General features: G+C 35.4%; 1 protein-coding gene across 2 annotated transcripts in view; it reads right to left on the reverse strand.

Moving 5' to 3' along the window:
• Positions 1–24,556, reverse strand: part of LOC133533767 (elongation of very long chain fatty acids protein 7-like) — a 33,620-nt gene extending 9,064 nt beyond the window's left edge. The window contains exons 1-5 of one of the 2 annotated variants that reach the window (XM_061872809.1): positions 24,143–24,556; positions 6,396–6,471; positions 5,196–5,386; positions 4,610–4,690; positions 2,665–2,827 (exon numbers count right to left, since the gene is read on the reverse strand). In XM_061872809.1, coding sequence (XP_061728793.1) covers positions 2,665–2,827; positions 4,610–4,690; positions 5,196–5,386; positions 6,396–6,444 — 484 coding nt within the window. In that variant the 5' untranslated portion in view covers positions 6,445–6,471; positions 24,143–24,556. Of the gene's footprint in view, positions 1–2,664; positions 2,828–4,609; positions 4,691–5,195; positions 5,387–6,395; positions 6,472–13,833; positions 14,011–24,142 lie in introns of those variants that run through there. The other variant, XM_061872808.1, reaches the window with a different exon arrangement.
• Positions 24,557–27,866: the final 3,310 nt, after the last annotated feature.

Here is a 27,866-nt window from a genome sequence, read left to right on the forward strand (position 1 = left end):
ATCAAAGACTATGTAACTTTTATATTTTTTTAAGGATCTCATGCGTGCAAATACAGCTTATATTGCACAATGGCAGAATAGTTGTGCCTTGAACTTTAAAAAAGTAATTAAAAGAGGGAAATTGTTTTTGCAATTTTGGAGTGAAGGTTCGATTTGAGTGCTGGTTCATGTTTAAATTATGATTGTTTTACCTGATTTCCTCGCATGTTTGGAGAAAAGCACTATATATATGCCTCGGCAGGAACAGCAATTCGTGGATTCGTCTTTGTCCAAATCGAGACTCATCCACGAATTGCCCTTTCTCGGCCTCTGCAATATTAAACTATTTATAAAATATATGCGATAAATAGAAAAATTATCCAGAAAACAGCAGAACGAATTTGTTGAAACTTGTTGCAAACATATTAAAACATCAATCCACCCCGTTCCTCGCGATAAGTTGTTAGTTACCATAATGTTTAACATTCTAGCTACTTTTGAATGACAGCTGTCACCACAGTACAATTTTACATTATGTTATAAATAATCATTTATCTTATCAATATTAATTGAAAATGGTACATTTTCCCAGTATCAGAGCGATGTTTCGCTAACCTCATTGCTTTTTACAACTATGTGCTCAACTAGCATTGTTTTTAGGGTTCCGTAGCCATATGGCAAAAAACGGAACCCTTATAGATTCGTCATTTTTTTTTACTAATTTGCAATCTGCTCCCCCATGCTTTGACAATACAATTCCTAATTCGAATTTATTTGTTGACGAAGAACAAAAACGAAATCCTTAATGACAAAATGTCAACGATAGAAACGATACGTATAGCGTAGCTCAAGTGTAGTTTAGAATATGTTAAAGTCTCTTCAGACAGTCATCTACAACTGGTCAAGACATTTGGCGATCCCAATAGCGATAAATTTGTTAATTTATTAGAGACTTTCTATGCCCACTGCCCACGGTCACCAGAATCAGATCAGCTTGGTGGTACCGTAACTTTGTATTAGCACCGAAGTTACATAGGTCCTATACCGCGCGCACGTAAAATGTTTGTAGACATTTATTGGAAGAACTTATAGGACATTATTTAGAAATGAACTAAATATATTTCTTCAATTAGTTTTTAAATATTAAAAAAAAATTAAGCTTATCCAAAAGCGACTTGCAGGAACTTTCATTAGGGATCATCATTCGACGCGTGAAATTTTCGTTAATTCGAAACCGCCAAGTAGGTCAAATTACATTTTCAAGGTTTAATTATAAAGAAACAAGTTCCAGAACAGTCAAAAGTAACAAAAAAAAAAGATAGGATGAACATTATGTTTTTAAACGGTATTATCGATGATGCAGTTTTTACAGTGATTAATTAATTGCACTAAGGTTATCCTTGCAATGGTCCCATGCAAGGATAATCATTTCTTTACACGAGAGTAATTAAGTCAGAGAGAGTAAGTACGAGTTTTTAGGGTTCCGTAGCCACAATAGCAAAAAACGAACCCTATAAATATAGCGAGTAGAAGTTTGTTTAGTATGTAAATTAAAAAAAAATTAAAGCTAAAACTGTAAGTTATACCCAGAGTATATATTTATATTAATGATTGTTATATTATTCATTTTTATTAATATTTTTTCGTAAATTATTGACATGTAATTTATAAAATTATACAATAAATGATTATGATTATGACCCCTACGTAACTCAAACATGAACATAAAACTTCTACTCTTTTTTTTTTACAGTTTCTAACAATGAAAACTGGAAACTGACATAGATATATGTTATGCCCGCTTCACATCTATTCCAGTAGTATTCCAGTGATAGAATCCAGCGCTGGAATGCTACTGGAATAATGTGAACTGGCACTGGAATATAATCATTCCAATCCAGTGACTGGAATGATGGTCTACTTTTGATTCCAGCTCGCCCAATCCAGCACCACTGGAATATTGTAGACCTTCAATCCATTCATTGGATAATGAAAATGATTGGAATTAATGTAAATGATTCGATCCAGTTAAGTGCTGGATTCGATCACTGGACTGGAATGCTACTGCAATAGATGTGAACAGGGCATTTTAAATGTTAATGTCACATTTAATGTAATTTTAGAATACCTTTTTAAAATGAGAACGTAACTTCGATTGTATAGCGGCGGATAGGTGTTAATGTATATTTGTTCATGATTTCTCAATGGACTTTACCCTACAGGACAAAACATGAAGTATGTTGTTTTATTTAGACATATGTCGTTCTCGAGTGAGTGATTTAAATTAACTACATCTTTTGATTGAACTCACACACTAATGATTTAACTCGCTCAGAAACTCAACTATCTCATTGTTCCTTGGTCGCTCTTGACCACTTATGATTCGAATGAGCCGGCCGAGCGTGACGAGCGAGTGATCGAATGAGACGATGCGAATATGTTTCGGAGTGGTTCCGAAGAGTTCGGAGGGTGTCGGGAAAAACAGGGATCGTATTGCGTGGTTCGCCATCTTGGTCGCACTTTTGGGTAAGAGTATCTGATTGATTGACATTTCTCTCTACTTGTGAACAATATCGTCTACAGATCCACTGAGCGAAATGTGTGATATATATCACCGCGAGCGAAAGATATGAATCAATCTTTTCAACTCAGTGAAGCGTTTTGCGCATCTCTAGTTTTATTTACCTGGCGCGAATTTAAGGCCCATCCACACGGAGAAGGGCATGATGCCGTGGTGTATCACATGTAGCGTGGACGCCTGCTCGTTCTTCTTGCGCAGAATGAAGAACAGCGTGTCGAAGAACTCTGTGAACTTGCTGAAGTAGTACCACCAGCACGTGGCCGCCATCTACAACACACGTCACACTTAATGTCAACGATACTAAACCTTGAAACAAGCTTTTTAGATTTAAAATTGTAATTTATGAATATTACATTATTTGGAAGATAAACTTTACCGCATAAATCTTATGGGATATAAACCACAGATATATTTAAATTACAAAATTATATGATTTTCTACCTTAAAACTAGTAATAAGGACTCCTATTTCCACCGACATTACCAGTGATCGGCACGACCCGTGACGCACCGCGGGATTGCGAGCAGAAATCATGATATGGACATGATTAGATTATAACATAACTCCGTGATTTTGTTTAATAGAATAATTTTATTGTATGATATATATTTGCAAATATACGATAAAGTGTTAAATAAGCTTATAAAATGTATAGTTAATTATTAAATAAAAAATTGATATATTTCGAATGTTGAATATTTCAATTTGACAGTTTGTGAAATATTAAGTAGCAGGACGTAATTTTGCACTCATACAAAATACGTAAGTGTTAAAACGGTGTAACCATTTCAAGTGCAACTAAACCCTTCGACCGACTACCTGGCTTATCGAAGGTCATTTGCGAATTTTCTATTGTTTGCGTTTGTTTAAACTGGTGCGGTGCAAAAAAGACGGCTAATTGAAATGCCTAAATAAAGAGTTAATGCCATCCTTTTCTCGTTTACTGATAAGGATTGCAACTATTTTCTAATGGCAAATATGTTTACTTATGTTCCTCGGTTCATTAAGTTCGCACGTGTTGTTAAAGTTCCTTATTATCTCAGTGTTTATTTCAACGACTTTGGCTTGTTTTACGGACTCGATAATCTCTTATGTTACACTAACTGGACTTCCTATTGGCTGCTGATTGGACAAAGTGAACTGTTGCTCGTTGGTGTCCTGAATATGACGCGTAGGAGAACTCGGACCTTTCCTCAAACGAACGAACTTGATGTCATTTTATGCCTACATGCATTTTATGAATACCTATTATAATACCTTTATGTTCTATAATCGGAAATACTGACTTCCTAAAAAGACCGAAATCTCGGGGCATATCCATGTTAACATAATGATTGAGGTCATTGACACCGTGCGACACGGGTCGTGCCGATCACTGGACATTACGTATAAATAGTATAAGTATATAACAGAAAATCGAATGGTCAAATTTATCTGTTAAATCCCAACTCTAATCAGGTTTCGTATGTCCGTGTAATATAATACACTTAAATTAAGTACAATTTAAACATGAGGAAGGTTCCCACATGTATTTTATTAACAATTTTTCGTTTTACCATTTATGTAAAATGTAAAATTGCATTCATTTGTTTACCCCTGGGACTCTAGGCTTTTATATTGATGCATTTGAGCATGACTATAAGATACTACCAATGATATTATGTAACTATAGACAGGTTATACTCATACATAAGGAGCACGAAAAATCCTTCCATATTTATTTCCATACCTACGAAAAATCTGTTATTTTTTATCAGTTTTCGCATACCATTCATCTTTGTTGTTTGCTTGTCTATTTCTCTTTCGGTGAGCGGGAGCTCGTTAGCACGTGCACATCTCTCACTTGCCCAGATGCGACTAAAGGCAACTTGTACAATTTGTCACAAGGTAAGCGCTTCAATTTTGGAACGCCTATAACCTTTCTTGAGTTATAATAAATCATTGAATGGTGCATATGTGTATTATTGAACTTGTTAAGCATTAGATAATGAGATTTAACGAGTGTCGTCCTAGTACTAGGACGAGTCATAACATGTATCAAATACAAACCCTCATTGCTGTCGGGCTCCGCGAGTAGTCGACGAGTTGACAACTGAAGTTGTATTCACCCCACCAGCCGCTCATTAGGTACTGCAATAAAAAATGCTTTCTTCACGAGACTATTTTTGATTTAGATATGTATCTTGAGTGACAATTCGACGATATATCGTACAGTAGGCACACAAAAAAATTTACTTTCTCTACTTAATACAGCGATTTTTGTATACATGTGGTATGTTTTGTATAAATTATTTGACAGTTTACATGTTATGTAGGTACATATGCAAATATCAAATCGACATACAATGTAAACTTCCTAGAAGCGATTATTGTGGTAGGTAACAAGTGAATGATCGACATTTTGATGCAGAATCTATCACGAATCCGGTAAAAATCAACATGGAGAACTAAATTGGTTTGAATATTACTTAATTACATTTACGTCAATGTTTTCCGTCTGCGAGGTTAATTATCTCACAATACGTCATAACAGTTAACCCATTTCCATCCGTGAAGGCAGCATGCTTGTCGAAGCGGAAATGTATTGTGGCAGAATGCTAATCGATCTAGTACGTAATTAACTTTGGGTATTTACCTCATAGAATATCCAGGCACTGAAGAGGGTTTGGAATAGGTTATATACTATGAGGACGCCTCTCAGCTCGAAGGGTTTCCTGTTAGCCATGAGCCTGGGCCCGAGGGACTTGGAGAAGTAAGCATAGCCCAGACATATCGCGACCGTGGGCCACGGCGACGACGTCATCGGCCAATCCTTTACCCGGGGATCTGGAACGAAATTATAATTCTCTTTTAAACTGAGCGGGTGTGGTGTATAATCATTTCCATAAAAAAAATCGTCCCTCCTCAAATATACTTTGTTATAAATTAACTGTTTCAGGTCACGCAACGTGGGAACGTCCCATTTCTCTATATGTATATTACTTCTACAACAGTGCAGTGATCCTGCTCAAATAATTTGAGTGGAATTTTTAGGTATTTCATACGCTAATTAATTGTGTAACTACAAGCACGAAATTTACACAATCGTACAGCAATTTAAGCACAATGGGTGGATATATCATGATTACAATAAGTAATACGCTACAGGTAATATCACTAGTTGACCATTGGACCAACAAGGACGACCTGCATTTATTTACCTAGACAAGTCAAGCAGCGATTATGATATGATTTTTCCGCATTTAGGTAAACAAGAATTACTACGTCAACGTATATTCGTTTTAAATAGTCACAGAAAGGTTAATTGATTTTCTAACAGTTGCTAAATACAAACGTCCGTAGGTAGGTATATATAATCTATGAGAGTTAGAATGACAGGTAAATAATATTCAAATGTGAATAAATAACGGAGTGAAGTATTAGTGTGTACGTCATAGCGCGGATCTGCGATCAATGCCGGTTCGGCACATGTGTTGAAGCTTAGAACATTGACATAACTCCGTTTTCGTTACGCTAAGACGCCGCCACGGTGCGAAGTTGGAGTGTGGAACATTCTAAGACTTATGTAATTTTGTTGAGCAAACTCTTGCTGGTAAACCTTGGGAGCAACCGGCGTGGCTGGCAATTGGCGCAAAGTTTTCGAAGCGACAGGCTTGCATACAGTCAGGTGTACAGGGGGACCATCGGACGTAAGGAAACACAAAAGGCTTCAAGAATTAGTTTATTTATCCATCGATTCAGGAACTAACTGATGTACATACGGGTTTACCCGTTACTCGTGGTGTGATCTATTTATTAACGCAAAAACCAGCGTATAATCAAAAGTAATACCTACCACTCCTGTTGTCCAAGAGGTCTCTGTACCAGTTGTAGATGCTCGTCATTTTGAAAAGCTAGTTCGACGCAGATATCTGTAACAAGTAAATGAACCAATTAAAATATTGAAGTTATCAATTTGTTGTTGTCAACTGACAACGCTGTAATTGCGATACCTATACGTTATAGTACATTACGATACAAGTGCGAAAAATAGGAGATTCGAAACGAGTGGCGATAAATTAAAACACTACCGAAGGGAGTGTTTTAAATCGACACGAGTTGCGAATTACCTATTCGCACATGTATCGTACAACGTTTTACAGTACATATGGCCCTTTAAATGTTCGACACAGTAACATAATATGCAACTTCTCGCACTAGTGCTATAAAGTAGCCCCATATGTACTGTAAAGTATATTTGAGTTGTTTGATTTGCAAATTAATTGTTATTCTAATTTATTGATTTGGTCGAACAGGTATCGGCCGCCTGCTCAAATTATATATTTCTTTGAAGTTTTTGTGACCAATTTATTTTTATAGATGCCGGTTCTCAACTCAAACTGGACTGTTGATTCGCTGCTAGAGGGCTGACTTTGTAATTTGTTATTTCTACCTACGGTAGATACAGCTTTTGAAAAGTTCAATGGTTCCACTGTTAATTTACTCGAACGAAATAAACGGTAAAGCTAACATACTTAAGTATACTATCTATTTATGAAGGAAAAATTTACAGTTGACGCACCATCTTAATCTAGATTGCTATCACAACAGCAATATTTACATAGCTGTCAGGTCTAGACGGTCTAGTACCTACTTATCGCCAATACAAGGTAGATAATGATTATCCTACCCTTCGGGGTACAGTTTTTCGTGATTAAACTATGAGTCGGCATCTTAAAATCCTATCAATAACACAAGTAGATCTCTTATCTACTCTTGTTATCGATAGGATATTCGTGATATGATCTTTTTTTTTTGGTATACCGAGCAAAAAGGTGCGTCAAGAGATTTAGTATCTAATCAATTTCATTATTGGTACCTATGTTATATAGTATCTAGTTAAAAACGAGTTCCACGATGATTTGATTGCCTAGAATAGCTAGAGCAAAGAGAATACAGTACGCAGAAACAAACGTGACGTACGGATGCGGAATAGGAAATATCATCGTCGCGTCGATCTCGCGTAACGCTATTGCAAATACGAATATTTAACTTGTTCGCTCGTATACCTTGTAGTGCCAGGGCCGAGGTTAAACTGTTTAAACTACTGCGAAAAAATGGTTGTAAAATAATATAGGTAACATAAGAAATCCGCCGCCGGAAAAATATTGTCCTACCGTGTAGGACAATATTTTTCCGTAACGGATTTTTTACGAAATTGTGTTTTTAGGGTTCCGTACTTCAAAAGGAAAAAACGGAACCCTTTATAGGATCACTTTGTTGTCCGTCCGTCCGTCTGTCAAGTCAAGACCCTTTATCTCAGGGACGCGTGGCGGCATCGAGTTGAAATTAAAACCATATTATTATAGTTACTCAGGTCTACAGTCCCTTGAAATTGTTTTCTGAACACATCAAACTTGCATCTTGCTTGCAGCGATAAGACCCGTCTGTTGTTACCTTGACTAGTTACTAAGTATGTTGAACAAATGTGTAGATCGCGTAATATATATAACATGTGTGTAGATCGTATTGAACACCTCGCCTGCTCGCTCTAGCTGCATATACCTAATTCTTAAGTAGAAATGGCGAAATATTTAGATATTTTACAAACATCAAGTAGGTGCTATTGTTAATTAAGCAATCTAATATGTTACAAGGCTAATCCATTTCGGAATATAAAAGACTTCTTGCGTTAACTGAACTATTAAAATATGTTACGACTATTTCAAAATACTTCATTAGTATACAATACACCGTGTTTTTTTTGATTTCCGTTAATTTCAGGGGTGCAGTCCTAAGCTTAAATCAAGTAACTTTCTCAAAGACACCGGTATTCTAATTAACTCCATTTCTGAGATAATCAATAATTGAAAACGATTGAAACGCCTCTAACAAAATGATATTGTAATGTGACGTCACATTACATTAGTCTGTCCTAAATGTATAGAAGATCAAGAAAATTGCTATTTTGACCCGGAAATATTGCATTTATGTATATAGTTGTCCTACAATTTATTTTTCAATAAAGTTAAAGGAATCGAATGGTACTATTTTCTTTTTGAAAGTACGTCTTTTTTTTTAACATTGAAGCTGCTTACTTGCTTGTATTTTTTTATAATCTCAATGTCTTTTTAAATTCCACATTTTTATAATGGATGGCTCATTTTCTATCCATTTAGCTAAATTTTGTTATAATATTCAACACGTGTTAAATACCCAATTCGTGATCAAAAAGTAGGTACAATCCTTTTTCAGACACAACATAATAATCAACAATTAGAGTATAAAAAATACTGTAAACAATTACAAAATTCAAGAAATAGGTACTTATAAAAGTTCGACAGATTAGCAAATTATATTTCGTCAACTAGACCATTGTTGTGTATAGAGATAACTTACAAAAGTAATTATTATTTAATATCAACAATAGAACGGCATACATTTTAAATGATGAGAATTTCCGTTTTTGCTGTTTGTATGATGAGGTCTAATAAACCACAAAATGCTTAGAATACAGTAGCATCTCCACGTATGAGGCAATTGTTCGCATGTTCACACCTAACGAATTGATTGATAGGTATAATGGAAAGTAAATATGAGGCCGTAGCTTGTGATATTAGCACGTTTGCACTAATGCTCACGTTTGTGACGCGCTATTGTCACGTTCCTCGTATGAGACGCATCGGCTGTCCTGGAAGACGATGATTCTAAGGAAATGGCTACAGCTCAAATTGATTCTAATAAACAGAGTAAATACTAGCCGAAGCCACGCAAATTAAAGTTAGCCACGCAAGTTAAAGGGAAAATTGCTTTAGTATCGTAGTTAATTATTGCTTTACCTAAATATTCCATAATTATTGTTTTTCACCAGTTTATCCTTTGACAATAAAATTATTAGACACCAAGTTGATAACCGAAATCACTTTTTGCAAAAAACGTCCGCGCAGATTTTCGGGAACGTTTTTATAGAGGGAATTATGTTACTTTAAAACAAAGTTCTATGCAGTGTCGTTTATGCTAATCCGTGATTTGGTGATTTGTTTACGAGTATATATTTCACGAGCCTGCCTCCCCCAAACGCATGTTTTCCGTTTTATTAGCATACTCTAATCGATGACTCATTTTTGTGTGTATTTATTTTGTTTGAGTCCCGTGGTCAAAAATATAGTATCCACATTGTGCAACGAGGGGAGTAAGTGAAATTTTGGAAACGAGGGTGGTAATTCCCTACACCCGCGCAGGCTGGATGGAATTTTAGACCCCAGTTTGCAATATTCTTACCCCCGGAGTTACACACAATGTTTTTCATCATACTTGCGAAGAAAAAACTAAATTTTAAGAGAAATATTTTTTTAATACGATGACGTTTCAAACATTCGTTCGCCATACTGTCATTTCTTGACAGACATCGAAGGCACAGACCTATTCGGCATTCAGCCACGGTTTTTTAACATATACAAAAATATTAAATTATAAACGTCATTTCATTATATTAAAAGCAAAACTAATTTATGCTACTTGGTTAGTATGAATTAGTGACATAATTTTAAAATAAGCTAATTATATATTTATAGCTTCTTTTTCACAATCCTTAACTCCCACGGGAACAATATAGACCTTTGTCCTTCAATACACCTGCATGAAATAAGATCTTTTTTGAGCAAGTGTGATGAAATAGTACATTTTATAGGTTCCAGTTCTAAGTATTTTCTGAAAATGCACCATTCTACGGGAAACACGGTAGACTATTTCGAGGAATCGTTCATAGGAAGCATAACATGAATGTTAGCGGTAATGTAATATAATAGTACAGCGATTATCAGTATTATAGGCGAGGTGAACGAGATGGTAAACTGGAGTGCTCAACGCAAGAGTGAGGGTTTTTGCGTTATTGACGCAAATAGTTTGTAATGTTATAAAATAGTATATTTGTTAAAAAATCAAATTGTTTCAACCTATTTTTATTGTCTCTGAACCGCAAGTGCAGGCCGGTTTACGCGGTTAGGGCATTTACTAACACTAACCGAAAATAACGAGATGGCACTGCGCAGCAGTCGGTCTAGCCGTCCGTCGGTGTTTGCGCAATCGCCTATTGTGCGGGACCTTGACCTGATCTTCGCGGCAAATGCACTCGTACACTTGAAACTTATTCAAATCACAAATTAAGTATACCATTTTCCAGAACTGAAAAATCAGTAACTATAAGTTATGTGCAATCTAGACGACAGAACTTATATATGTTTTCATATTCTCTTAAATAATTTGGATTTTAAATAGTTTGGATATGTTACCAAGGACAGGATTTATCACCAGGTTTATTAAAACTGGTTCTAGCACCAGTTTATCAAAAAACAAGCCGAGACCTTGAGTATTACACACGATCATCAATAAACAACAATCACGGCTAGCGCTTACGTCGGCAAGGTCGACTTTTATAATTCACCGGTAAGTATTGCATAAGATGGTAATGGTCAGGTGATCTCGATTCGAACGGTGACACAAGTGCACAAAGTCCACAGTTCACCCTTGGAGGACAAGCGAGCATGTGGTGAGGAAGGCCCATCTCGCGGAGCCCGGCAACTTTCACCCGTGCGGACTGCAGGCGCAGCCGTCCGCGCTTTACGTAAGGGTGTTGCGCCAGAAGACCGCCCGCGCCCTACCCGAACCACTGACCCACTGCCTTAGACGGCCACCCCACTATTCTATGCATGCCATGGAATGTTCTCCAACGTTAGCTTGCTAGAATAAACTTTGCACTCAAGATACGTGTCTTGCCCAGGCAAAAGGACTTCGATGGTGTGATTAGGATACAATTAGAAAACGCCCTTATTCACAACTATAACAGTGTTCGCACAATCCAAAAAGTTCCTTACTTGATTTATTAATAAGTAAATACCTAGGCGTTAACGCAACCAGAAAAACTAATTAAAATTAAAATGTGCTTAATTTAACACATCGATACAAATAATGTTCTGCAAGATCAGAACAACTCTTTTATTATATTACTAAAGCGCAAATGCAATAAGAGAAAAGGTGAGCCGACGTGAATTCAGTTGGAAAAACAACACCCGGTTAATATTATTTTATTGGTTTCGCAGGCGTAGGTAGGGACTTTATGTGAAGGGCTGCCAATGCTGCCACTTGGGTCTTTCCAATATAACGTAAATAAGAGATGGACAGGTTAAATAAATATGCCAACTGAGGGCATTATCAAAAAACAAGCCGAGACCTTGAGTATTACACACGATCATCAATAAACAACAATCACGGCTTAATAATATTGAACTATACAAGTGTATATTGCCTTGGGATTTTTGATTTTTGGAGTGCAGTCCTTGGTGGCTCAGAATTCCATTTAGATGCACCTAATTAAGTCTAGGTAATTATGTCACAAGGATAAAAGTGTATTGATTGCGCAGGAGGCAATAGCGCGAGGTTGGGACATTGCGCAAAGACAACGACATGCCGCCATATCAATTTGACGCGCGAAGCCTACGCCGACCTCTTATGTAACTGAAGAAGACCGAATTGTCAAGTTTTAAATTAGGGTCGTTCTCATTCCAGTTTGAATGAGCGTCCGTTTATTAGGGCTTTGCTTGAGACACCAAAGTTCAATGTTACCTAACACAAGGTTAATATTTTTGAAAATGTATGTCACCAAATTCAAGTTGATAACAAACGGGTCAATAGTCAATCAATTTGGGAACATATAATACAGGGTGGCCAAATAAGAAGTATACATTTTGTTTTTAAATTTTAACTGTATTAAGTTCAAAAATTATTAGGTATTGTTTTAAAAATATATTCTTCAGGGTTGGCAAATTCATGCGAAACATAATGTCTGACATATGTCCACCTCTAACAGCAGGCAAATGTAAGCCCTTATCATCCCAATGTTCAGCATCTATTCGCACATTTTGGCATTATCTTAGTACATTTGTGTCGAATAGTCGGTTTTAACTGTTTAAATTTCATCAGCTCGTTAGCATAGACACGTAATTTTAGATAGCCCCACAGAAATAAGTCAAGAGCTACAAAATTTGGAGAATTTGGGTGCCAATCACTGTCACTTTTTTTCAAAATTAATCGGGCAAACAACTTGTTTTAAACAACAGAAACATTTGAGATAAAATTGCTTGCTGCTAGTGGTATACATTTGGCAGAAATTATCTTCCGTATACAATTGCCAACCCTGAATAATATATTTATGAAAAAATATTTAATAAAATTTCCACTTAATGTAATTAAAATTTAAAAACAAAGTGTATCATTCTTATTTGTCCACCCTGTATTTAATAGAAAACTGTTTTTATTCTATACTAGATTGTTTTGATTTGTATAAATTTAAAAAATAGTTCGATTATGTACTTTTTTTTTGTGTGTGATTTTAGTTATATATACTCATCTCATGTTGTGCTTTAATTTTGTAAGTTTCACCTGTATTTATTTGTACCAACATGATCGCAATAAATATATGATATGATATGATATAAGTTACCGTGTTTTTATTCTTAAAAGGACAAAACTCTAAATAGGTCTAGAACCTAATACCTATTATTGCACCAATTATTTAGGCCATGCTACCAAATTGATTTCTTAATTATATACCTAATGATAAATATATGTTAAATGAGGGATATTTTGTCAGTAACAATGTTATAAGCCGGTATATAATATCTATATATTATATGATACATTTAAATATATAATCGGTACAAACTCAACATTTAATTTAACTCTCAATAATGTTGAGTAACATGGTCAGGATAGTGTGTTATTTCAATTTTGAAACATACTGGGGCGGCGTCCTCGACACTAAAGTATTGCATAGCAGCGGGCAGTAACAGACGAAATCACACAAACATGAAATCATTTAGCTAATTTTGAAAGTTTAGCTGTGTATGCAACATGCCACAAAGTTTGTAAACAAACTTGCCGCGCTAATGGTCGGATTGTGTGTCTAGGTCAATAATCAAAAAGACTTATGCACTAAGGTTTAGTGACAATAATATTATCAATGAAGTCTACTAAATGTTTATAAACAAAGTTAATTTCCTTTTTTAACGAAATTTGTTAATAATTTATTAGGAACCTCATAATAAATTAATACATAGCAGTATAAATTTAATACGGTGTGCGTTCCCTAAGGATAAAGGGTAGATTAATTGAACGTCGTGACACCAAAAAGTAATGAAAACATTAGCTTCAACTTGCGTAAGTACTACCCGCTTTTAATAAAACTTACTAATTGCAGAATAAAAACAAAATGGTAATGTTCTCATTTTGGTACGTACGTGCAGTTATTCGGAGGCCCGACGAACGGAAAAAGTATACGGCTATCCTTTACACAGGAGTGTGCTTGTTTAATGCACCTCGTGAATACAAATAATAACGTATCGACTTTCGCGTATCACCGTGCAGGTGGATGCAGGGCTGTGGTGCCGTCGGCGAGCCCGGCAGGCGACTGGCGGCGCGAGCGCAGCGCCGGTGCTGGCAACCCACTGCTCTGCGTCATCACTACGTCACTCACATTTTTATTTAAATATTTGCTGCCAAATATCTAAAAGATCACTTAGATCACCTCAAACCGACTTGTAAGTTTTTGCTAGGACTTCGAACTTTTTGGCTTTGTTTGTACCTTGAAATCAACATTGCCGGATTATTTAACACACATTACCATACAACTAGTTGGGGTAATAATTTACCGTATAAATATTTGATCGTTTTACAGGGCCCACCGCCCACCATGTATAGGTATATACTTTTGTAATAAAAAATATTAAAATAACTTACGAAATATTTATCCAGTTCGTTGAAGAGCGCCCTCCTCCTCCAATGGAAGCAAATGCAACAATATTTGGCACCTCAAATGAACATTGGCGTTATAAAGCAATATTAGGAGTATATTAGGACGCAAGTTTAAGCCAAAACAATTACTTGCCTAATTATTTAATAATTACAATATTGATTCAACATGAGCCTACAAACCGTAAATAATTACGTAATTAATGTAAACGTTTTGTCCAAATTAGATATATAATTAAAAGCTGATTTATAAGACGTTTCTAGAATAAATGCATACCTTGGCTGCTCCAAATTCCATCTCAGAACTCAGCTCAATCTCCATACATTTTTTTGCAGTTCATTGGGTAGGTAAAAGTAATCTATTTATTTTATTTATTTCACACATACACACGCGCATTCACATGTTGTAATATTAATATTATATGTGAATATCATTTTAATTACGCGTGATTAATTGATATAAATTATAAAGCAGACATTATTTCAGGTGTTTAAATTAATCAGATCTATAACTACATATAACGCTATGGAAGTCTTCTTACACAAGTTTTTTTATACATAATCAAACACCCCAACATTAACATTTTGTATACTCGTATTGCCTTACTGCCAAAACAACTATTTTGTATTTGATTTATTACTAGCGACCCGCGGCCCGCCCCTTCGCACGGGTTAACCTTAACAAATTATACACCTAAACTTTCATCAAGAATAACTCCATTGATAAAGGAAAGCCGCATGAAAATATGTTCAGTAGTTTTTGAGTTTATCACGAACATACGGACAGACAGACGCGGAGGGGGACTTGGTTTTATAGTAGTGAAGTGACCTGTCTTTGATCTTCTTCTCTTCTTCAGATTTAAGAGCTGTGCTCTTGTCGGTGGAGCAATCTTCAACTCGTCCGGTCCTCTGCCAACTCCTTAACCTTCTGGTATGACACGACCTGAACCTTTTATTTGGTTGAAATATTTTTTTCTCGGTCTTCCTCTTTTTCTCTTTTCCTCTATTTTACCTTCTATTATGTTTTTAAGGAACAGATCGTGTCGTAGCAGATGTCCAATTAGTACCCCTCTTCTATTTTCTATTGCCTTTATTATTTTTCTTTTCTCTTTAATCCCATCTAGAACTCTCATATTTGATATTTTTTCCGTCCAACTAATCCCTTCTATTCTCTGCCAACACTACATTTTGAAGCTTTCCAATCTTTCTTTATCTCTTTGTGTCAGTGTCCACGTTTCGCAGGCGTGTAAGGCGATACTCCAGATGTAGGATTTAATAAAAAAAATCTTATTATTTGTAGACCTTTTTGATGTAAATATATGTTTTTTATTGTTGAAAGCTTGTTTGGCTATTGCGATTCGAGTAATGATATCTTGACTACATGTTGATTTGTTATTAATGATACTCCCGAGATATTTAATGTATTTGATACTAAGGTAATATTTACTTAATTATTGCTATTTATGAAAAATTTATAGAACAACGAACGGTATATGAATTAATTTTTGGGTAGCGTATTTTTTTAAACAACATAATTATTTTGACAACATATACAGTAAACCGTAAAAAAACCATTACAATCTTTTCCATGCATTAAATGCTCTCAGAGGGTAAATAGGTCCGATTTTATTTATTTAATAAGCCATTTTATTTTTGCCATAACAGTAGTTTCTTTTATAAGTAACTAATGGAATATTTTCTGGAAACCAGTTTCTGCCGCTTATTTTGTGACGCACATCATTCGTCCATTTTGAACAAGTATTGGTATCGGTTCAGGTCCTTGACGTCCAAAGTTTTTTTTTAACGAAACATCGAGCAATGGTGACGATTACAAAAATAACAAGAATAACAAATTTGTTCACTAAATATAGAAATCTTTGTATGATCTCTATCAGCAACCATTGTGCATGTAAACACGTACAATTTCATGAATTGTAATTAACTTGATAGAGTTGGAATTTAGACAGTGCAAAGTGTTTCTATAGCCTTCGTAAATACAAACTGGTTGTGCCTTTGCAATCATTTAACGCAGGGCAGCTTGTGATGAGCTGTCGGGGAGTGGCGACTCCACGTCCCTGACCCTGACCGCTCCCGGGGAGCTCTTTTTCATTAACCTGTCAAAGGGCTGTGACGTGTTGGTTTCGCCTCCTCGAACACCTCCCGCTGTCCCATATATCGGGAACACCATTAATTCGTGTACGGGAAAAACATACAGTAAAATAGGTAATTTCGGTTCAAATTAAATTATAAAAATTGTTTTTTTTTTTCCTACTTCTAGTACTTCTTATTCGGCTATAACTTCAAAGAACTAAAAAATATAAGGTTCGTCAATGCGTGACATTCTTCCTTTTACAGGTTGCCGAGTCAGAATTCCTATTATTTATTGAATTTGTTTCTTGTGAAGTTTCTAATATACATAACAAAATAAAACCATATTTATCAATTTTTATATGTAGGTATAATAAATTAAGAACCTTGATAACATGTATCTCAAGGAAAACGCCTAAAAGTTAGTATACATGAGTTTCCGTCTATACACAGTGTTTTGTTCGAACAAAAAGAAAATTGTTTGGAGTTTGAGGTTAAACTAGCGAAATATTCTTATCTTATCGTAAATTCGAATCTTAGAGGTCATTATATAAACACATATTCGTAGTTACCAGTTATATACCCGTTTTCTTTGAGTTCAGTTAAGTACAAATTTTATTCGTATTTCGCCTAATAAAATTTCACTGTATTTTATTAAAGTCAGACCAAGATAAGTTGGCAGCGATTTTGACAGCCCTGACAGTACAAGTGTTATTTTAAACGTCGAACTTCTATTAAATTGTGTTTACTTAACACTTGCACAGGCTGGGATATCAAAATCGTTGCCAACTTAGCTTGGTCTGACTCAAAGTTTATAGTATATACTTAGATAGGTAATAGGTACCTAAACTAAGGCAGGTCCCTTAGTTTTATTTACTCGTACCTACCAATAGAGAGTATTCAGTAGGTGAAATGTTAAACCATAATACAATGCAACTTTCAAATAACCTTTCATTGTTTTATAATAAACTACTTACTTTATAATGTATTTGTTGTAATCTCTAAAAGTCAAAAATGTTTACGAGGATATTTATTTTTTATTGGTTGAGTGACTAAAGAAATTTATTATTTTATTTTTACTTATATTAATATTACTTACATTAAAGTATAGGTACTTAATAATGTTCTTGGTATGAAAAAAAATAGGTATACGACGACTTAAAACAAAAAATGTTTTGTGTAGGTTTAAGATTGTTGTTTACCTGTTTCAATTGTATGGAAATACTCAAAGTGCATTCATTATGAACATTATTATTTTCTTATTCATCTTCCAAAACTGTTGGAACTCGTATTCCGCAAAATTAATGGAGTGTTCTATGCAAAAAGTAAGGGCCCAAAATTTACCTACATACATATAAGTATTCTTTAAGGGGCTCCCCGCGGTTTTCATCGATTTTTGACAAGTTTTGAGTCGTCACTCCTACGTCTGCCGGATTTTAAAAGTAATGAATACTTATTTTTTTTGAAACATAGTCTGAAAAACACTTTTTTCGTTACTCAATTGCTGTGAAGGATCTTACATATACGAAATCTACATATTTGGGTTCGTCTTCGACGTGTCTAAAAACTAGTCAGAGATTTTAATTTTAAACTAATTAACATAAAAGTTATGGCCGGGAAACCAGGTTTTTGGCCTAAAATTGTTTAACTTTGATGCTAAATATCCCGAAGACATGGAATTTCTGAGCAAATATGGGATAGTATATTGCTTAAAACGGTTGCTGTTAATTTTATAAACTACAAAAAATATTAGAAAACCAAGAGATCACGACAGATCAAAGGCGCCAGGGAGCCCCTTAATATTTTTATTTTACTATAATTCAAAATGGTAAGTTGTTGTGGTAGCAGCAATAGAAATACTAATGTATAATTTTCAGCTATCTATTCATTAGGGTTCTTTAGCTACAGCTCTGTGAAAGAATGGCCGGCAGATATACAGCGGAGGCTTAGTAATAGGGTCCTGTCTGTCACACGTTGGGGATCGAACCCTAAAAATACATGTACAGTCGCCATTAGATAGCGGCTCCTCTTGGAATAGTTGGAATGTACCAGCACCAGCAAAACACAATGTCAATATTACATAAAATGTAGATACACATGAAATGCCTTAAACATTTAAACAATGCTTATTTGCATTTTAAGTGACTATTTAGAAATTTAATTATTTAAATTTAATTTTTTTCTCTCAATATTTTTTGACTTAAATCATTAACATACTACATGTTCAACACAAATGACATGAAATGACATGAATGATGTTGTTGTACATGTTCATATTCAAATGTAAGAGTAAGCGAAATAAATTATTGAATACGCCGTGTTTATACTATACTCCGTTTATTTAAATTATTGGGCTTCAATCAATGATATTATAACTATAGATAGGTTATACGCGCAGAATCCTAAGAGCATTGGACTTTAATATGACGCGCACCGCAAGTGATATCTTCTACTACTAGTCGTCTCTTTTTTACTTAGGTAGTTTTTTAATTATGCCATCTCTATATGCCTTTTGCGTAGTATGTAGGTGTATGTAAACAATAAACATATTGTGAGTGTGTGTGCAGCTGTGACGCTGGAAGCATATTTTTCGCTTGATATTTATATATTTATTGTTACATACAAAATTTGAATGAGTGAAAAAACAGGAACATAATAATTTCAAGTGACATCCAGAGTTTCACAATACAACTGACATGTCCGACATATAATTGCCCAGGGAGTTGCAAAAATAGCACTTTCTGGTACCCATGACAGAAGCGAGTTCAAGTCTTAGTGTTCGCATGGCCTCATAGTTTTTGTGCGCTACAGTGAATAGAATAGAATAGAATAATATTTATTACACATCAATTATTACAAAGAAGATAATACATTAACAACAACAAGAATTAAAAAAGAAACAGTGGAAGTTGAAGAATAGAGTACAGATAAGGATGTGAGGCTGAAATGGTCTCCACTCAGCATTGCAGTTGGCACGACTAAGCGTTGTCAACGGCGCTGGTTTTCTGTGGAGCCAGCGAGGTGAGCGGAACGGCATACTGCGCGACTTGTGTGACAGATAATAATAAATAATCAGTTATCAATAGGCAATATCAAATAATAATCGGACAGACAGACGGACATGACGAATCTATAAGGGTTCCCTTTTTTGCCATTTGGCTACGGAACCCTAAAAAAATACTTATAAATAACAATTATTAAGGTACACATATTATACATTATACATGCGAGTTCATTATATTGCGGTAACCAGATATCTACTTGGGGGTTAATCATATTTAGGAACTGAGGCTTTGTAGAGTGATGCCCTTAGGCAGCAATACCCTGTTGATCTATTAGGTGTGTTTTCAGTTTAGATTTGAAGCTACTAACAGTTGTGCTCTCTCAAATAGGAGGTGGAAGGTTGTTCCAGCACTTCGTGGCAGCATAACGAAAACTGCCACGAAATGCAACGGTGTTGTGCCTTGGGCAAATCAGTCGGGGAACACGCCTAATACGACGCTGGTAGAAGACCATCTTTTCATGCAAATATGTGGGTTTCTTACTGTTGCAAATACCAAATAAAAGTATGGCAAAATACGTCGACCATCCATATTTAAAAGTTTGTTCATATTGAGATAGGGAAGTAATATGGGATCGTGGGTTCGTGGGTCGGTGGTATTGGGAAACAGAAACGTGTGCAAGCGTTTTATAGCCGTTGAATGACTCTTTTTGTACGTGAGAGTAGGCAGTTACCATACAGGATCAATGTATCGCACAATTTCACACGCATTTCTACACTAAGATAGTTACGAACCCGGTAAAGGACTGTTAGCCTATACAAACAGTTTCTGACAGTTTCTAAGATGTGGTTTTCAAAGTGCAGAAAGCTATCCATAAGCAGGCCTAGGTTGCGGGCTTCCGAAACCATCTCCACATGTTTGCCTGAAATATTGACATGAGGATTAGCAGCTGTAATTCTGTTTACTTGTTTTTTTGAGTCCAGAACGAGGAACTTGGATTTGCGTACAGTGCGTGTTGGGACTGCCCAGAGATTGTAAGTTCGCGGCCTTAGGAGATTTTTGGGCACAAATGGGATGGCGATCTTAACAATTCGTGCTACCAGATCTGGACAGTCAGCGTCACCATCTAAGACGCTGCACGTTATACGGAGGAGGCTAGAATTGTGCCTTACCTCAAGCGCAAGCAATTGAAGCCAAGCGATCGTAATAGATATTTGTTCGAAGTATGTATGATTATTTTGTACAGGAACCTGAGAACAGTTTTTTGGACTTTTTCCAGAAGCAGAGCGTAAGTTTAGTTATGTTAGAGTATGTCATATCTATAGTTATAATTATATTTTTGGACCCGGGTACGTCCTTAAACTACGTCCAAAAGAGAGGTAAGTATGGGCATTGTGAATGTCATCTCGCTTTGTGTGGTAGGGCACAGCCAGTGGATGTAATTCCAGATCTAGAGCAGAGCCCAACTGGGGAAGTACCTTCACCTTAACAGCAGCCAAATAACACTAGACCCTACTAATAGTGTTGTGTTCCTGCCGGTGTGTAAGGTTACTAAGGTTGCCAGAGCGCAAAGAGGTTGGGGGCGGGTTTAGGGTCGGCAACGCGCATGGAACTCCTCTGGAGACTGCTTACCATCAGGCGGGCCGTATGGTTGTTTACCACAGACGTAGTATTAAAATAATTATAACATCATTGGCTCAATTAAGTTAATTTCTGACTGAGACCGGTATTTTAATTAATTTCGAACCATTTCGAAGATAATCAGTCACTTTTTATCTGATAAGGCCCTTACGAGCGTGTACGTACGAGTACACTTGCCTTAGGACCTGTTTGATTAGTGTTTAGTATTAGTTTATGCAGTTGCTGCTAAAAGCAAGTGAGTACTATCTCAGACGATCGATGTTCGAATTATTTTGATATGTAATAATTTTAAATTGGTTGAGTTAAACATAATGCCCGTGTTACAACGCTAAATGCAGCATTTAATTAGTTTTTAAGAAAAATAAAAGAATACAAATTTACGAAAATTAACTATGCTCTTTAGTTTCCTTGAATGTGCTTAGCCATACTCTGCCATACCCCGAAGTTGATGATGGATTTTTATAAAAAACACCGTGTATTGTAAAATAGATAACATCAGATAAAACTCCTGTTTCATTGCAATGTTTTTAGCTACTTCAAATTTACTTTATACCAATGTAGACCTTTACAAAAATAGGATGATTAAGAGGGGGCGTAAAACCAGGAAATTAGAAAGGAACAAAAGATAAAAAATTACGACGGATATTTGGCGATCACGCGGGTTTTAATCTTTTACCTCCCGTTTTAATCCCTCGGCTATGTCAGTAGCTATTTTTAAATACTAATAACAATAATAATAACTCAGCCTATATACGTCCCACTGCTGGGCACAGGCCTCCTCTCATGCGCGAGAGGGCTGGGGCTATAGTCCCCACGCTAGCTCAATGCGGATTGGGGACTTCACATACACCTTTGAATTTCTTCGCAGATGTATGCAGGTTTCCTCACGATGTTTTCCTTCACCGAAAAGCTAGTGGTAAATATCAAATGATATTTCGTACATAAGTTCCGAAGTTTTTTAAATACTAAAATTTAAAAAAAAAATTGCAAATAAATGAAAATTTGACATACTGTTGATGTTTTTTTTTTACTTTTTAAGGTTTTGCTTAGAGTCTGCTCTCGCCAATATAGTCTAGTTTGTTGTCGATTATTGCAAATAACTTTTGTTCGAAAAATGTATTTTTTTATCTTTTGTTCTAATTAAAAAAATATTACCGTCAGAGCATTCATGAGAAGTCACCCTACGTGGGATGTCAGGGTTTATCCAATGGCTAAGGTCACCCTGTATATTGTGTATTAAAACATGTAAAACTCCATCCACCATTATTGTGACATTACACAAGTTACTAAAATGTCATAGTACCTCGACAGCAGTACAATATTTTTTCAAATAACTCAAAAATTTTAAGAACCTATAATTTTTAATCCACCAATTTCCGGTTCCGGAAGGCAGCAAAAAAAGTTGTAAGTATCCAAAAACAGGTGTTTTTTCCGCGAAAATATGATTAGTATTTTTGTGATTACCACATATTTGTAAAAATAAGTTTTAAGACTCACAGCCTGAATCAAAAAATATGTATATGTGACTGGAAATAAGGAAAATGGGAGATTAATAAACTAGTTCGAGGTTAAATACATACAATTCTAAACTTCCTTTTCTTTTTAGTATGGACTTATTGAATTATTAAGATTGACACTGCATTTTTATGTTACATTAACAAAAGTAATTTTACTTGCACTATAAAGATTATAAATAAATGGAATAAAACATAAAATAAATAATGCTTATAATATTTTGGCTTGATTTTGAAGGTGAATATGTATATTATTATTTTTAAGTAAGTATATTTAACTATCACAGGCATTAATGTTGGTGGATTGTAATAGCAAATAAATTTCTGCTTTTTAGAGTGCAACCAGATAGCTCTTAGGCTATAGGTATATGATGTTAATGTGATTTAGTGCCATTATGGTGATGCAATTTACTTATCAAAGAGTACAAATAGTACAGGTTAGTACTAAAAGGCAAATAGATTACAGAGCAATGTTAACTGGAAAAATTTATAAAACATTCTCTTCAATCCCTCTTTAAGTTGAGTTTTGCTGTAATATTTCCTCCCCTTGATTATAATCTAATACCTAACTAAATTAAACAAAGGAAAATAGACTCTATTGTTTGAGTGTTTTTTTTTTTCATTTATCAATTGAGATTGCAATTGTTTTAGTAGGTAGTAGGCGGCTAGAGGTTAAATTCATACAATCATTATCCAAGATGAGTATAAAAACCATTTTTAATGTGCCAAAGAGCTCACAATTGCTCCAAGTAGTTATTAAACACACAGTATAGTGAGCGAGAATAATAGTGCATTTTTGGCATTTTATGCCAGAAAGGGACAACATGATATGTGACCTTTTGCTGTGAAACATTGGTTGTTAGATAGTGAGAATTCTGTATGTAGTACTATCTATAGTAAAATATTTTCTGTACTTTTACTGCTGCAGCTACTTGCACATACTTATTTAAATCAAAAATTGTCAGAGCTCATACACAGTGCATCACTTTATGGTTGCATTAGGAATGAACAGTATTGCAACCAGTCTCAAGTAAATTATGTCCAATTCCTCTCATACTTTCAGATCAGTTCATTACAATTATGGTAGTTTATTCATAAATTTTAACACTAAACATTTAAGCGCTAAGGTTAAGATCTTTGTCAGAAAACAAATCGATATTGTTCGTAAAGTTAATATTAAATGCAAATACCATAGTGTAATACAACTTGCTTAAATGTTATAGTTGTACCTCAATATTTTGTATTAACTATATCTGTCTTATACTAGAGAAATATTTATTAATTAATTTATAGAAATCTGACATTGCAAATATTTGTAAGTGATACTAATTTAATTAATTAAAATATAAAGAATAACAATAACCAAATACAAACAACAAATAGCAAAGTCAAATTATTATTTGTCTCAAAGCATATTGGTAGTATACTTGTAATTTCAATACAGTAATTGAATACAGTTTTTAATCATATTTGAATTCAACAAGTAAATTCTTCCAGTGGGCGTGTACAGATTTTTACATAAATTCTTGTATTAGAAAAGATGAGTCTCTTACCTCAGCTAGCGTCGCCGACAGCTCGATGGTGAAGTAAACCCCAGAGGCTTATTTAACCAAAATATGGTACTTTAACATTAATGAACAAATTTATTTGACAAACATAACTAGCACTTAATCTAGACGCCGCCACTATCATTTAACTACACTCGATGACTAATTTAGGTTATAAATATAGCTGTCACTTGGTGAAACAAAATGTAGAACCCAATATTGTCACGCTTCATTTGTCAAGGCAGTAAGAACGATAGGATATGTGACGGGTTTAAACATTGTACTGGGAGCCAAGCTAAATTCATTTGTTTTTAGAATTATAATAACTTCTCACTAGATACTTATACAACGAGATATTTAGCAATTGAAATGCATTTCCTTCCCTCATTCGTATCACTAATTTCACTTCTTTTCAAAGCATTCCTATTTCTACCGATTATGTCTATGGGCGCTCCTGGCCTTCAATGTGTCAAATTCAAATTGGTTCGTACCATAAGGATCCATCCACTTACTTTGCAACAAATCGCATGCGATTTTCGATACATTAAAGCAATTGAGAAACAAATTCAGTCGTTCAGACTGAATTTGTTTCTCCTGCATAAGTCAGCAATGTACTAAAATCGTATGTAATTTGTTGGAAGGTCTGTGAGCTCCATATGAGATGATCATTCGACCCGGTTCGACAAAATAAAGACGAAAGCGCCAATTACATCCACACTTCCCGATATCGGGGCCGAAATCAGTCCCGATTTCGTTCCTCATACTCGTTTTCCGTTTCACGGAATATCAGCACATCGTTAACAATATTTGAAATGTAAAACATACTTTGTCTCTAATTGCCAAAAATGTTCGTTGTTTGATATTTTTGCATATGGACCATTTTTTTACATTTCAAAAGTTGTTAACGATGTGCTGATATTTGGTGAAACGGAAAAATACTCCTGCCTGGGCCCGATTTCGGGCCTGATATCAGTCCTGATAAAGTGTGAATGTAATTGGCACTTATCCTAGAACTATGAAATTCGGCAAATAATATTGTCTTACACTACAAGTACAGGAAAAAATCTCGAAACTTTAAATTTGTAACAAAAACTAAATTATATTTGTACGGAACCCTTGGTTGGCGAGTCCTACTCGCACTTATCCGGTGTTTTTAAATGTAGAGCGCTCAAATATCACCATAAATCTGAAATTGGTGATTAAATTGGAGATTGACGCCAATTTATTTTCTGAACCATAAGTAAGCTAGTTAGGAAGGTAGAACGGTCCCTGTTGAACTTTTTGAGTCAGCGTCTTAATTAGGAAAGAAGAAAGTAAGGTGTAATAAGTACATAATAACGATTAGTTTGGTTAGTTGACCTAAATCAAAATGGCGAGAAGTAACCGGTGTCATCTGCGACCCCAGGATACCGGTGAAGCTAAAGGGCCTTGTGTACAAGAGCATCATCCGCCCAGTCCTACTAGTTATATGGTAGCGAGACCTGGCCTGTCCTCGGAAGACATGTCCATCAGCAGCTTCACGTCACCGTGATGAAGATGTTGCGATGGATGTGTGGCGTAACGCTATTAGATCGCATACTTAACGAACATATCCGTGGCAGCCTCAGAATCCGTAACGTAGCGGATAAGCTGCAAGATAGTCGCCTCCGATGGTATGGTCCATATAAGCCGCAGACCAGTAAACTACGTCGGAAATAGATGCCTCAACCTCACTGTCCAAAGGCCCTAGATTACGCGGCCGTGGTAGGCCTAAGAAGCGCTGGCTGGATGTCGTAACAGCGGACATGGAAGAAAACAATCTCACACCTGAGGATGCCGAAGATCGGGCAAAGTGGAGAAGATTAAGTAGGAAAACGGATCCTGGCGCTAGGCCGGGAAAACGCTAGGTTGAAGAAGAGAGTTGACTTAAATCATAGGCTTCTATCCGTATGTCATTTATTTTAGTATTTCTTTTAAATATCATAATATCATAATGTTATTCCTTTAACCTTCGAGCATTTTAGAATTATGTATATAAGGACATGAAATAAGAATACTAAAACAGATGTCTTTAATACTCGACGAAAAACATCAACAACTGGAAAAAATTAGGTAGTATAACATATTTACGTTCTGATTAAATGAATGAATGTCTTCCATTTTATGAATTTTGTTCCTACTTATTATTCTTATTTGACGTGCTGCGTTAATTATCGATAGGAAAGGCAAGGGGGAGGAAGCGAAAGATTACAAAATTAAACCATGAGCGTAGCGAGTGGTTCGAAAAATAGAACCTTGAGAGTTTCGAGGGTTTGAAGGTACGAGATAAATGATTTGATTGATTGCTTGATTGATTGAGTGTTAAACAAATGTTTCCATCGAGTGAAAGAGTGAAACACAAAATTGTTCACTATACCAACGCGAGGAAAATTCTAACGGTAAAACATTAAACAAAATCAAACCAAATTATATCCAAATGAACGTTACTAAATATTTTGAGTTGTTTCCTTATGTTAGATAGCCAAATTGACTTTTAAATTATGATTTTGAATGATTAAACAACAACTTTGCCTCCTTGTAAAACAAATAACTATTGATTTCTCCTTTTGACATAAAGTTTTTGCTATGACAATTCCGCCCCTTCATAATTTAAGCAACATTAATTCTTAATACTAGTGCCATCTTGTGTTGAATAGATAGACTAAGAGTATTTATACTATGCGATGGTGCTGTGCATTTATAGTGACTAATTTGTGACACTACTTGATAACAGATGGCAGTAGAAGTCTCAAACGCACATTAAAAAACTAACGTTAAAGTGTTTATAAGTACTACAGCAGTTTTGATATGTGTAGTTTGATTGTGCTAAAGTACGTATACCTGTAAGGTGAGTATATGGGTAGGATATCAACACTACCTTTTTTTGATTTTGACGCTTGGGCTGCATAGGTACAGCATAATATTATAGCTAGCTAGTTGGTATGCAGTGGCGACTCTAGTAATTGTTTGGATCTTTTTCCGTATAGGGGTTCCCCAACCCCAACAAGACATTCCGTTTGAAATAGGCGCCTAACCCTCACAACAAGCGCACCTTTCGATTGATTTGAGCCCTCTTCTCAGTCTTGGGGTCAAAAAAACATACCTATGAAAAAATGATTCTTATTTCCAGTTCTGAATAATCCCGTGGACATTTTAGCATAAGAGAGGCTAAATATAGGGGGCAATGACTAGTTCTTGTACTTTTAGGATTGAAACGCAAGCCGTAAAAGTAGGTAGGTAAGTATGGAAAAAGGAAATGTAATTCATGTGGACGCTTTCGTTCACGCTCATAGTTACAATATACAATTTATGAGAGTGAACGAACTTACGGCCCGATTCCAAGAATGAGATACGACAACGATAAGTTCTCATTTAGATATTGTTTGTATGTCGTATAATTGACAAAAGCAGCTCGATTCGGCCAACCAATGTCACTTTGACGTTAGAAATATCGTAGATAGATCTTATTGGGATCACAGCGGAATCGAAAGAAACGTCAAATTTGACATGTCATTTAGCTATCGATCTTTTAAAGATCTTTAGAAAATCTTAAACGTGTCCTAATCATTCTTCGAATCAGATCGTTAGAATAGTGTTAGTAGGTCTTTACCTATTTCGTTTAGGTACATATCTTGTTTTACATTATCAACTATAATGTATAAGCTTGAGTTATACGGCTGTTCTCCTCTACGCGTCGCATTTGTCAATCGGT

Source organism: Cydia pomonella, unplaced genomic scaffold, assembly GCF_033807575.1.
Source record: "Cydia pomonella isolate Wapato2018A unplaced genomic scaffold, ilCydPomo1 PGA_scaffold_202, whole genome shotgun sequence".
Lineage (NCBI taxonomy): Eukaryota > Metazoa > Arthropoda > Insecta > Lepidoptera > Tortricidae > Cydia > Cydia pomonella.